The 13,881-nt window shown below is 37.2% G+C and overlaps 1 protein-coding gene across 2 annotated transcripts in view; it reads right to left on the bottom strand.

The window, feature by feature from the left end:
• Positions 1 to 13,881, bottom strand: part of PREX2 (phosphatidylinositol-3,4,5-trisphosphate dependent Rac exchange factor 2) — a 171,308-nt gene that overhangs the window by 109,998 nt on the left and 47,429 nt on the right. For both annotated transcript variants that reach the window (XM_048286773.1, XM_048286774.1), the window contains exons 6-8: positions 11,375 to 11,476; positions 9,489 to 9,650; positions 1,647 to 1,780 (exon numbers count right to left, since the gene is read on the bottom strand). In XM_048286773.1, the coding sequence (XP_048142730.1) occupies positions 1,647 to 1,780; positions 9,489 to 9,650; positions 11,375 to 11,476 (398 nt within the window). The remainder of the gene's footprint in view (positions 1 to 1,646; positions 1,781 to 9,488; positions 9,651 to 11,374; positions 11,477 to 13,881) is intronic.

The raw sequence follows: 13,881 nt of genomic DNA, 5'->3' as shown, positions 1-13,881 counted from the left end.
TAGTGTGACTGGAAAAAATTAAACGAGAACATCTTTGGATACAAATCTTGACCTACATACCTTAGCATCATAAATGGGATTTATGTATGGAAGAATTAAGACATTTTTCCTTCCTAACATACAGGTTAACCGGGAATTGTAATTAAGGATTGCTGAAGTTCTGTGGCATATTCCAAAGTACTTTGCATTGCTGTAACTGTTGCCAGTGAAGTCAACGCCTTTTGAGAACCCCAGTTCTAGACAGCTTTTCACACCTCAGCTAAGACAGTGATTATTCTCTATCCATTTTTGCCTAGGATAATTAATACTGTATATCAAACAAAGGTCAGTTTCTAAGAATTAAGGATCTCCTGAATTTTGGCCTTCATTCACTCCAAAGAGGTACTAATTTTCAGAAAATTACCTACCTCTCAATCGTTACTTCATTACTGTCTGATGAGTAACTCTACTATACCATAAATTTATTATTCAAAATTTGAGTAATATATTGGAAAAACAAAGACAGCAAAAAAGCAAAACCATCATAAAGCAAAAAGTTTGTGTACATGTTTTTTCTTTCCAAAGTGAGTAAATCCAATAGCTCCACTGAGTTTTATAACTGTAAACCCAAATATGGCATTCCATGTTTACACAACTCTGCCACAAAGGCATCATTATAAATTACACAAAGTACCTCACACCATAAAGGTAGGGCAATTTTTGTAAAATTACCAAAATACAGACCTTCTCTCTTTACATACTTGCCAATCAATACTCGAAGTATCTTGCTGGTAATAATCAATTATTTCCCATCTTAAACTTTGCAATTATATTCTAAATTGAGTTACTCCTATGCCTGCAGAGATGTCACCATGGTACCAGCCAAGAACATGATTGCTCAAAACTAAGGAAACCACAGATGACTTTTCATGCATTTTGACGTTTTCATCCAATAGTGCATTTTAGCAAGAATATGGCTACAAAAATATACAACTTAGTGGAGGACAACTGAAAAGATACTATGGAACCAGCAGCTCATTTGTAACTGCTGGACAATAAACTATAACAAATATTAGAAATTTTCAAAAGAAGATGTATCATGGATCCAGGAATCTATCAAATATCTACACAGTAATTTGTATTTAGTGGCTACTCCAAAACAACTTCTGGATTAAAGAGACAAACTTGAGCGTCAAGAGGGATATCTGTACATAGGAGAACCCTTACTTCTCAGAACATTATCTACAGAATCTTGTTGCTGAACTAAGGAATTGCTCTTTGGAATGCAGCAAGAAGCAGCTTTCTGACTGTTTTCTCTGATTACAAATAGAAGGCATGAAGCTCTTGAATCTGTAGAGACTTATTTTACTGCGCAAGCTAAAATACCAATTTGTTTGAACTAAAAATTCAGACTGTTTACACTTCCTAGAAGAGAGTGAGGCCATCACATATAACCTGCTATGGAAAGCTGACTGTTTCTCCCCACACTTCACCACGAGGATTCTGTATCCATATAATTTTTCCCAATTGCTTGAATTAAATACACTGCTCTTTGGTTGGTAAGTTTCCTCTAAAAATGCTTTTATACTGTGGTTCTTACGGAACAGCATACTCATGATTAGCTCTACTGTGAGAAAAAAACATTATTTTTGAAAGTAATCATTTACCTGTGCTTTTTTTTGCAGTAGACCAGAAGATTATCAAAAAGAAAAAATATTCTCTCTTGGATATTTCCTGCTGAAATTTTGAGTAGTAGTCCACTTCGCAGCATTTCTGTGCATGTGTCTGTGATGTTGGACCCCTAAAATTGAGTGGAAAGAGATTATTCTTTTAGTGAGAACTGAAGCACTTTGCATCCAGTAAGGAAAAGTTTCTTATAGAAACTCACAAGTATAACGATTCTCTGGAAAGACTATAAATACAAATCACGGTAATTTATTGCATTGTAATTATGTAATAATCTGTAATGATGTTTAATACCAGCTTTGTGAATAGATACGGTTTAATCACGAAAGTTTCCAGATTATATTACTTTCATGCAGAGACCTCTCCTGAAAATCATGCCAACTTTATCCAGTAAGTCTTATCCTCAGCAACTTTATTCAGACATGTGTGAAAATCGGGTTTCACAGGACATAATCTATGCCATGATGAGATTGGAAGCTGAAGCAACCTGGGACTTGAACATCATTAAGGGTATATACTTCTACACTAGATTAAGCTAAACACAAAATTAAAAATCAAAAAAGGAGCAAGATACAAAATTTGGGCAAAGCTAACAGTGGCATGTGCAGCTAGGACTGTCTAGTATACTTCCTCCTAACCTACTCCAAAGGTATCAGAATTTTGGTAAGGTTTAGATGTTTGGGATGAAACTTCCCATGCCTCGTTTTTGCTTCAAGATAGATCATTCATGTGCAAAGGCAGCAGGCATTTTCATAAAAGTTGATGAAAGAGAAGTAACTTAAACAAAGAAAAATATTTATATGAAAAATTCATGGCAATTCTATGTCTTGTAATGAGCAGTTTACCACCCAAGAAAGCCTACCTTGAATTCCGAGGTGTATTTTGCTAGTCTGAAAAATCATGCTCCTGTAGGACAGAGCTGCTGTCCCTGTGCTATATGCATCCAGACACACAATCCTATTGATAATTTTATTTTATATTGTGCTGCCTGCATCAAGCATACACCATGGGTTTGAAGAGTTTCCTGCTTGAAGAAATCAAATCAGCTTGGAAAACCTGCAGAAGCCAAGACTCTCCTGTCCTCTACACATGTTCTGAATGGTTTACGCATGTGATAGCTGCAGTTACTTCCTGTTCTTGATTTAACCACAGTAGTCCAAAGAAAAATGGATTCAATTAAGAGCCAAGAAGCCATCACGCATTCTGCTCTCACAGTTCTTCATCCTACTTTTCATCCTTTGTATGTCACAGCTGTGAATATTGAGCAATAGCTCAGACTGTCCTAAGGAGAATGCAGTCTGTTTACAGAGATAAGTGAGATTGCACAACCATCACACTGCAACACAATTCAGGTCTCTAAGTAAAGCCACTTTGGGATCTACATTAACTAACCACTCCTGCTTCCACTCAGGATCAAGTGATCAAACAAGCCAAGATGAATGTCATCTATAGCCACTACAGCATATTTCCCTTCCTAAGACAGCATCGGCACCAGCATGCTAATTTTACAGTTTTTTTTCAAAATCACACACTTAAACATCTTAAAAGCACACTTGGTGATATAATTTAGGCAAATGCTTGTTGACCACAATTACAGAAAAGCGGGTCACTTTTTTTCTATTCCATTTCATTGCTTTCGTGTATTAAAAAGAGTAAACAGTATCTTATTCTGTGTTTCAAATTTGCTGGTATGGTACTTACTAAGAATTAGCATTTTAAAAGGTTGGGTAATCTTAAAGGGTCTTGGTTTGTTTTTACAGAAAACTTCAACTTTGCAGAGAAATGTTATCTTTTTGTAAGGATGCCCAAAAAAATCAGCTTAAGGCTTCAAAATTGTACTAGAAGTTTCAGGTTTCTACAAAAGGATGGGGTTTTTTAATAGAAAGGGTTTTATAAAAAAATTTTGTCTTTTCTTATTGAAGAATTTCATTTTCAGTATAGAAAAATACAACCCTTCCCAACAGTCCTAACAAGATCTGCTACTGTGCCAGCATCATGTCAAAAAATAAGACATTTACTATATATTTTAAGTATCTATAAATCGGGCTACCTAACTTATTTACAATTGCTTCATTCATGATTCAAGCTCAATGTGACAGTATGGCAGTCACGGCCACCTGTATCACATTACTACTACTTTCCTAATGTTATCCTCCTAATTTTCTTCACTTTCTAGTATAAACTGCTAGGTGATGAAAACAACGTTCTAGAGATACTTTTTTCCCTTGGAGACATTTCATCCAAAGAGTGAACAGTGTTAATGTCACTTATCAGATACCTTCTGACAAGATCACAACCCATGCTGGTGAGACCGCAGGTCAGTGAATTTTGTTAGTGCTGTTTTATTGGCTGAAGTCCAAGGGAATAAGAAAACAGGATCAGAAGTCACATCTTGCTGTCCTACATAACACTGCTAGTGCAGAAAAATCTCATCACTCCCTTGCCTGTGTAATACTTAGGGTTTGCCTGTTCCTAGACTTTGGATGGGCACGGAGCTGAAATGGAGAAAAAAAAGAAGGGCATACTAGGGGAAAGCACTGCTGTTTCTACATCTGGGGTGAGCACTGCTCTCCACCACACCCCTTTGATACGAAAAACATGCCTGAAGAAGGATGAAGCAGAGAGCACACACAAGCACTGCCGTATCCACCAAGGGGACAACCATATTAAGCTCTCATGAAAGATGAAGCTACACCTTAAACCCTCCCATGGGTTCTCAGCAGGAACACCAAGCTACAGTTGATATCCAGCCCAGCAGGACAATTCACTTATCCAGCTCCAAGCTGTCCCTCTCATGGGGGAAGGCTCAAGGCTGCAGTAGCATACGAGGGGTCATCCTTGTCCCAGAAGCAGGTGAGGCTTTCTGCTGCACAGCTAAAACTGAACTACACTACCTACAATATTGTTGGGACAAGTATTATCAAAACTTTCTGACACAAACACGTTTTCATTAAGTGTTTGCACTGAAACTACCACAGGAATTTCCAATATGAGCAACTTGAACCTGAAATGCAATTTGCTATTTCAAAGATTTCACAGACACTTATACTCAGTGCTTGTAAGAGAAGATGACAGCGTTGTGTTGGGATCCCTCCCCCCGCCATGTGGTCCAGGGAGAGGGGCCCTGAGGGGACACACGGCGTTTCCCTGCCCCTGCTCAGCCTCGTTCCCCATTGGTTGTTTTGTGTTCCCCTGTTCGGGCAAGGACCCTCGGGTCCCGTGATTGCCTCAGTTCCTCGGCAGAGCCCCGGCCATGCGGCTGGAGAAATAAACATCTCTCTGAAACATCTAGCAAGAATCAGTCCATATATATTTCTTTTCCACTGGCCTCATTGTCTGATACGTGTGTTGCAACATCCCCACTTTAACAGAGTTGCTCAACCTAAATGTAAAATCACTACTACTATGCTATTCATGCTTCTATACATTTAAAGTACCTGCAAGTAGAAATCATGGGCTATTTTCAGTGAAACCAGTGTTTTTGTAATCTGTCAATTTGAAAATGCCCTGTATTGTAGAAACAAACCTATTTTAATCATCTTCCAAGAAATTATATAAATAATTCAGTTGGGGAAAAATGACCTGCAAAGCAGGCTTATACTGTGAATCTAGACTAGTTTTGCCTCCCTGTATCCTACTGGGTCGCTAAAGACTGTACAGCAATCCTCTCCTGTGGGTAACACCAGGACCAAAGACTCCGAGCCTTTTGAAGATCGCTAGTGTGGAAATTAAAAGCCCATAAAATCTTGGAGCCTGCAGGCTATTTAGGTATAACTGGCTTCTGATAACCTTTGGCTGCCAGTCAGACACCTATCATTCCAACTACAGAAACAGTTGAGGCGAGTGGTCTGAAATGTGGGCTACCATGACCATATCGAAAAATAAAAGCACAGCAAGGAGAGAGACTATACACAAGAAATTTAAAACAAAACCTCTTTCATCCTCATTTCATTAAATATCCCTCTTTGATATTAAAAAATTATTTTTATTACCTTGACATGAAAAGCAGCATTGGTTGGTATTTTTTCTTACAAAAAAAGGTACTTATCAGTATATTCTGGGCAAATTTCCATCAAATAGAGAGGTTTGACTATACTGAGTCAGTGGCAAGCATGTTAATAGTGGTAAGTCAGAAATTACAGACTAATACTAACTTACTCTTCTGTACTTGCACATGGACATAGGAAACAAATAAAACGTGAAAATGCTAGAAATTCCAGAGTTTAAAACAGAAATCTCCAGTAAAATATTACTTGGTGATATGTTGGAATGGAAAAGCACAGAATACCCCATGCTACTGTCACTAAATTGGCCTATGACTCAGATTGGGTTGTTCAGCTTGCAGCTTACAACAAATGCAACAATTTTACTTTTTCTTCTCTCACTGAAACATCCACACAAATTTTACTGAAAGACTCCTTCAGCTGCTGAGCCATTCTCCAGCTGAGACAGCCACCTACACAAGTTCTGAACTCAGGCCAATAAATTTAACCACTGAGGAAATTAAGCGAGAAAGTAATTATATTGAAAATCATCTTTCTTGAAACAGATGTTCCATTTTTTCCATGAATCTGTATTTTTATCATAATAAACACAAGCTTCATTTTATGACACTTAAGTACAGGAATTCAAGTCATGCTTTGATCAAATTCTAAAAATAGTCTTTATTTTTTTCCCTTTCCTTCCAGTTGGGGCCAAGCAATGTGCTAAGCATTTCCTTCTGGAAGGAAATCTCCAACAAGTTTGCCTCTTTATTTTCAGCAATGCAGAAAACCAGATGTTTATTTAATTAAATCCACTCTCAAACATTGCATTCAGGAACTTTTTTTTTTTTTTTTTTTGTAGTTGTTGTTGGGAATCATTCAAAATACTGTTAGCTCTAACACATGCTATGGAATTCTTACCATTTCAAGGACTAACCTTATACTATGTCTGAAAAAGATGCTTATATTAAGATCAAGGCAATTTTGCCAGATTGTGAACCCTGTGGTTGCCATATGATATCAAACCCGATCAGCTAAAATACAATAAACACCACGTAACTCTACTGGAAACATCCTATTCTAAGACAATGGCACTCTTTCAGAGTTCAAGCACAGGTGAAATCCTGAAATGAAATCTAGGAAGAGGGGAGGTGAAAAAAAAGCCAAAAAAACAACCCAGCAAGGTTGGTAGGAAATTACTTAGTTACAGTGTAGAGAATACATTCTGAGCACAGAGAGAATAAGTCTGTTTCAAAGGCTTATGTCTATACTGTTATCATTCCTTCTTTATTTTTACCTCTTCTCATTAACACATTTCCAAAAGCAACCATATTTCCTACCAGATGTTTTCCCAAGAATTCAGAAGAAACAATGCAGGAAAGTGGATTCCCTGTTCAGAGGTAGGTTTGAGAACAGTAAGTTCTTAACCAACTTATATGACTAATAATGCATTGAGTTAATAATACTGTAACTTTATACTTGAGTGTGTTCATTAAGATGGATTTGACAAATATCTATGCCTCAGACATTGGAAGCAAGTAGAAGAATTTTAATCACTGTAGCGCAGCAGAAAATTTAATTGAAAAGTTTAAAATAATAGAAGGAGTAAAATGGTGATAGGCAATAAGGGTTATTTAGCAAATTTCCTTGCCATGTATTTAGCAACATAAGCATTTAACTTGCTATTGCTTCTATCATGAGGTTATCACACAAGCATTTCCAATGCATTTAAATGTTCAGATACACTAACCTTTCCAAGTTACTGCTGATGACAGCAACTTCAAGCTAATTACAAGAAGAAAGACATTTTCACCTAGTCTAAAGAAACAGCTGTTAAGTGATGTCAACTAGACCTCCTCTCAATTCCAACATTTAGAAGTTTACTTTGTATTAGTCCTTTCTTTTTCAAAATCCTACAAACAATACAATGGCATTTGTTTTGAATTTTTTTATTTTATTTTATTTCAGACTGAGAGTTAAAAATAAGGGCAAAGTTTTGTCTGAATGTGGACCAGCAATTATATCACTTTTCTACTGGCTAAAATTCCTTCTCATGAGCACAGTGAATTTCAGTAGAATTTCATAGTGACCATCCTGTACTAAAAGATTACAATGCACTGAGCTCCAGCATGAGATGATTTGCCAGAAATGGAAAAGCAGTTCTTGAAAATGCTGCTAAACAAGGAAAGAATACCTGAAGTGAAACATTTCAAATCACACAATGCACTGAAGAAAGGAAGAATTTTGATTAAAGTAAAACTAGTCACTTAATCCACATTTAGAATGAACCAAATCTTCCCACACTACTCAATTAACAACAAACCAAAGGTCTGCAAAAGTCCACTGATCAGGAGATTTCACATGGAGCATACAGGAAATAATTATGTGGTGTCATGGGTAGTATTTAGGGGGGTCTTTGTTCAGATCTATGCTCCTTTCAAATAATGGCTTGTTCTGCTGAATCATACTGGAGGGCAGGGGAAAGCTAAATCCACTACTGCAGAACCAGAGCATATCCTTAGGCACAGCAAGTTCAAGAAACAGCAGGTACAGCAGAATCAGGAGGTGAAGGGAGGGAACAGAGCCATGCAGAAACTATTTCTTACTTCTGCTTTTTTATCTATTACTACAGATATTTACTTAAAAGTTGTCTGTTCTAGTCAACATTCTAATTGTTATTTGTCAGACATCGTGGGGAACTCTGTCAGTTAAAGCTCAGACAGGTCTGTCTCAAGGCTTTCTCTGCTTCAGTGTCCCATCAGTGTCCCCAACCCTTTCCTTCCTCAGCACCATACAAAGGAAATTTCCCACTATATAGTCTGAGACATGATCTTTCAGCTACCAGACTAACATACAGCAAATACATTTTTCCTGCTACATCTCCCAGTCTGCAAGCCTTCCACAAAGCTTAAAGAGATGAAACCTCTTCCTCTAGTTCTTATGCAGATTTCTCAGGAAGAGTAGCAGCATATTTGAGCAAAGTATTCAAAAAAGCAAAGAACAACTTCCATGTTGAAATCTGCCTCTTAAAAAAAACTGTGTTGGGTTTTTTTGAGGTCAGTTTTGAATATGTTTACACTGTTTGCTTTTTATGTCTTTCATTGAAACTTCCACCCCAGTGCGCACAGCTCAGACATGTCAATACAAAACACTTAAGGCAATTTAAAGATACACTCTTATCTGCACCTATCTTTCCATATGAACTAATTATAGTGCTCAAGGTAATTCAAAAGGAAGATTTTGCTGCTACAACTACTTGATCTTGTTGTTTTCTTGAGAAAAGGGTGGCTCTTCTGGTTACTACTTAAAACTCTAACTCAGAACTAGATCTATGGTTACTTCATAAAACTTGGAACATTAAAGCTCTTCCATTTGCAAACTATTAAAAAGCCCCACAACTGTCACACAGATTCCATTGCATATGTTTACATTAGTTCAGGTCACCCAATATTAAGAGACTACCTATAAGCTGACAAAAACTTACAGACTCAATGCTAAACCAATAATAAACAAGAAACAAATTTTTTCCAGACAAAGTGCTGCTAGGCCAGCATAAGACAGCAGTAAAATCAAATCAGCATTTAAATTAGGATTTTTAGATGTGTATGTGTGCACAGACATATGTTAATACAAACACTAAATAAAAATCCTTCTTCCTTGAAGTCTGCTATTTTATACAGCACCGCTCAGTCATGGACAACATAATTTACAGAGTAGATCTCAAAAGCTGTGATTTCACAAAACCGAGGACTTGATAGAACCTCAGGATCTCAAAAACATACTTATTGAAAACTATTACCCCCTCCTCAACATAGAAAGCAACAAATCCTATGACAGTACCTCCCATCCTTCAACATGAGACTGCCATTCTTCCAAAAACTCTAATTTTTCCATTTGTCTCTTGGCCTCATTTATGTTGGAACAGACAGCTTTCATGGCCTGGAGAGCTTCCATTAGGGCTGCATAGTCACTGTGCTTCCTTGGAGTCCGCTTCAGTAATTCCTATTTAGACATAGAAAAGGAAAAAATAAATGGAAAAAAAAGAAAAGAAAATAAAAGGAAAAAACAAACTAGTCTTTGATCTCTAAAGGTTCATTATAGGAGACTTAAACAAAACCAGCATACAAAAAGAAAGTAGCCAGTGTTTTACTAAGTAGAAAAGTAGTAACCCCTCTAGCATTGTGTCCTAGTAGGACACTAAAACTCAAGAGTAATTAATTTCTAGCAATAAATAACCATCATGACTTAGGAAGAAGTTTGCACTTCAGCCACTTTCTCCCCCAACAATGTTTCTTCATGTTAAGCTTTGGGGTTTGGGTTTGTTTGTTTGTTTGTTTTTTATATTCTGCAGGATGCAACTGTTCAAGAGCAAGAATAACAATTCTGCTTAAAAATACACCAGTTCACCCATGTCAAAATTAACACCTGCCTTTCCACAACTCAGGGCAGAAATCACAGGTTCCTTTAGTTCCACACTATTGTTTGAACCCATGCAATGCAGCAAAGCACTGAACAATAGCTCAGGTGACTCACTGATTTCAGATGGTGCTGGCAGCCATGCTGATAAACGAAAGTGGAGTCACCAGCATTTGTTTGAGATTTCCCATCTCAAACTACCAACTACCCATTTACAGCTGGGCTGGCTGAGAACAGCCCTCAGTGAATACCCTGCAAAGCCCTAACCCTGCTGCCACCACACCCTGTATTTAAATTTACTTAATGTACTCCTTTCATTACTCTAGAGTAATTCATTAGTCATTTTTCCCTGTTTTAGCTGTATGTCTTTCAAAAAATAGAATAGAAAAATAATTTCAAAATAGACCAAGGGAACTGTAAAGCCACAGCTATCTGGGATGACTCATACCTCATTGTAATGATTATATTTTTAATTTGCTTTAAAAACTTTTATTCTAATGTATTTCTTTTTAGATTTTTTATGTCATATGCCTCACAACTAGCAATCTTGCAGATCAAAGCTCACACATGCATTGTGAAAATTACTGTCCAATAATTGTGCTTCAGGTAGCTTTTAGAGCAGAGTCTGCTCTGGCTTTCCTCTCACAATTTAGAACTATAAGCAATACTAGACCTTAATTTGTTAAGCAAAAATTTGCTTAAAATATTTACTTTCTTGTATTTTATTTCCTAACATGGTAAATTACAAATTCAGAGGTTTAAATATCTAACGTTTATCACCACATTTAACATTTTTCATTGATTTAAGGTGTCACAATATGATAAGAATAAACATATAAATGTACATAAAAACATTTACAGCACTTTACTGTTACTCTACAGCTTTTCTTATGAAAAAAATTAATATTTTTCATTTTCAGTTTGTTGATGATAAATTAACACCATCAAAGTATGTCACCAACAAACTCTGCTATCCCAAGCATTTTAAGCAAAGACATGGTCAAACCCAGCTGAAATTAGGCTCATTAAACTCTCCCAAATGGCTCACTTCTGTCCAACAATGGACAGGCAACCTTACAACTAGAAGCAGAACAGAGCTAATCATCTCAATCCAGCCAAGATCCTCAGTTCTTTTAATACTGATGTCAGAAGACTTGCCACCAGCTTTAATGAGAGCAAGTCTGGGCGCAATACCTTAATAAAGAGATAATTCACTGTGTAGAAAGATTTTTTTTTGGAGTTCGGACACATGCTTAGCAACCAGTCTTACATAGGAAGTAGTAAGCCCTCAATAAAAATCTTGTAAGTACCTTCAAAAGAAGGGGATACTTGCATATTCTCTGTATTGGCGTTACTAGATATCCCTCCAAGGGTACATCTGTGTTCTTGCGTCCTCCAAGGAGCATGCAATTCTGGAGTGGGAACAGGTTCACAAATTATTGAAAAATCCCAAGAAAATTATCAGAAATAAAGACAAGGGCATAGGTATACAGCAATGTTTGGATAAAGTATACATAGACTATGTAAATACATATATACATAAAAGGAGGGAGGTTTGCAAGACTGTCAAAAGAACACATACACAGGCAAGGAAATCATGCACATGACAAGGAAGTCATCATGCAGGCCTCTCGCCTAAGCACCTTCTTCATCCAGTCTGATGAAGAAAAGGACTTTTTCCTAAAGTTTGAAACTAAAAGACAGTAAATAAAATTCTCAGAATATGCTTTCAGACGTCAACAAACAAAAATAAAAATATTTCAGGGTGACCACTATAGCTGTTGTTTCTAAAATGTGTTTTTAGTATTAAGTAGTATCAAAGATGGTTTGAATCTTTGAGCATGGCCATCCTAATACACACCTCAAAAAAAAACCTGTTCTTTTTTCATGCTTCTATATTTAAATTTGATGTGCAATGAATAAAATATCCTTAAGTCATGGGCAAAAGGCTATTAAATAGCTTCAACAAGACATCTGATTCAGAAGTAGAGAGTAAATTCAATATTGGGTAGAAGTACCCAATAAAAGCAGCTGAGAGAGAGAAAAGAATATGGGCTTTTGGGGATAAGAAAACATGCAAAGGACATCACAGCAAATATTTGGAATTGCTGGAATTAAGTGTTAGTACATAAAGACCTAAAGTAATGATGACAATTATTTTATGGAGACATCAGAGGGAATTGTGATGCAATGGTATGAGATAATCTCAGCTTCAAAGAACAAGTTGTCTAAACTGAGGACACTAAACAAAAGTTGTTTAAGGCAGCCAGATGGGATGTCGACACAGGCCACAGATCTGGATGTGGACTGTTGATGGAACAGAGGCTATACAACTGGGTGGCCACCCAACACACATATAACCAGTGCTGCTATGGGGATCTCCACATCCACCCTGTACTCATGGTTAACCAACTTCTGTCTTATCCTAAAGGATACTTTATCCTAAAGGATCTCACTTAACCTGTCAACACAAAAGCTTTACTGATAAAGACCAAGTAAGATAATGGCAATGCAGATATAGTTATTATAACAACTGTCTCTATACTCAAAGGCTCAAAAGTCTGGTTTCGGCTCCCAGTTATTGATAGATAACCACAATTCTAATGACCTGGACCCTTTGGTATGCCCAGAAGGCTTTGACTGTGCTTTCAAATCATACAGTCAGATGTCTTGTTCTCTACATTAGACTGCTGCCACTTAATCCTACAAATCTATGAGGAACCCAAACCAGATGTGAAAGCCTTCTGCATGTGCGCATGAGTCTGTAACACTGACACATCATGAACTGCCACAACTGCACGCTTGGCTTCCTTTCTCACAAAACAAGCTCTTTGCAATCTTTCTCCAGAGTATTTTGCTTTTTGTCTCTGTAGTCAGCATTCACCCTTCCTTTTTGAGTCTGGCCTTGCTGCTCCCAATACAAGGACCACGTGTATGAAACTCCTCAGTCTGGACAAGGTGAAGGATACTGTGTCAACCACCAAGGAAAAATAGGACAACTTTGAAGCAGTTTTTAACTATGAATATACATTTCTGAATACGAGATTCTTAGCAAAAAGGCAGATGGTGCCTCATGTTACCCAGTATCTCCCACAATAACAATATTCCCACACTGCTCATTAACTTGGCTGTAAGTAAGTGCAGCTGGAGAGTCAGATCTGGTATCTTTCAAAACATCTGGGAGCCGCAACAGGACAACTTCCCCAAGAACTCTGTCCAGCAGTAGTGAAACCCTACTGCATGCTAAAAATAATAATGAAATTTTAAAAAACCTTTTTATAGTGTCAGCGTTGGCAGAATCTTTTTCTCTCAAACACATCTGTGATGCTTTGCTGATAGGATAATTTGCTCTCCAGTCCCAAAACGTAATGATCAAATCTGATCACTCCAAAATTTGATAGCATATCCATGGACACCTCCTCAGGTATTTAAGTTCCAATACAGTAGGCTACATATTTCAAAGCTGACCTTTTTACCACAGGACACCATGGAGGAAACACAAAAATCATTCCATACTGAATCCTTCTTTTAACAACTAATGTCAACTATTAGCAAGCTCAACATTAACACGGAAATTGGTTTTGCTGTTGAAAAACCATAAGGACTATCATACTTAACATTTTCAAACCCCTGCTTACTTGTCTTATAAAGTGAAAGACTAGTTGTGGGGCTACTCCTTTCAACCTTAGATTAAGTCAGTATCTAAGTTTAAGATGGCTACTCTATGATCCTTAACAAAAGATTTTTGTCTGCAACAGCTCTGGCTACAGTACCAGAACGTGAGCCTTACCATCAGAGGTTCTGCTGAGTCCTTCAG

The sequence above is a fragment of the Corvus hawaiiensis genome, chromosome 26 (genome assembly GCF_020740725.1).
Source record: "Corvus hawaiiensis isolate bCorHaw1 chromosome 26, bCorHaw1.pri.cur, whole genome shotgun sequence".
Lineage (NCBI taxonomy): Eukaryota > Metazoa > Chordata > Aves > Passeriformes > Corvidae > Corvus > Corvus hawaiiensis.
The sequence above is the reverse complement of the archived record's forward strand: the minus strand, read 5'-3'. Positions and strand labels throughout refer to the sequence as shown.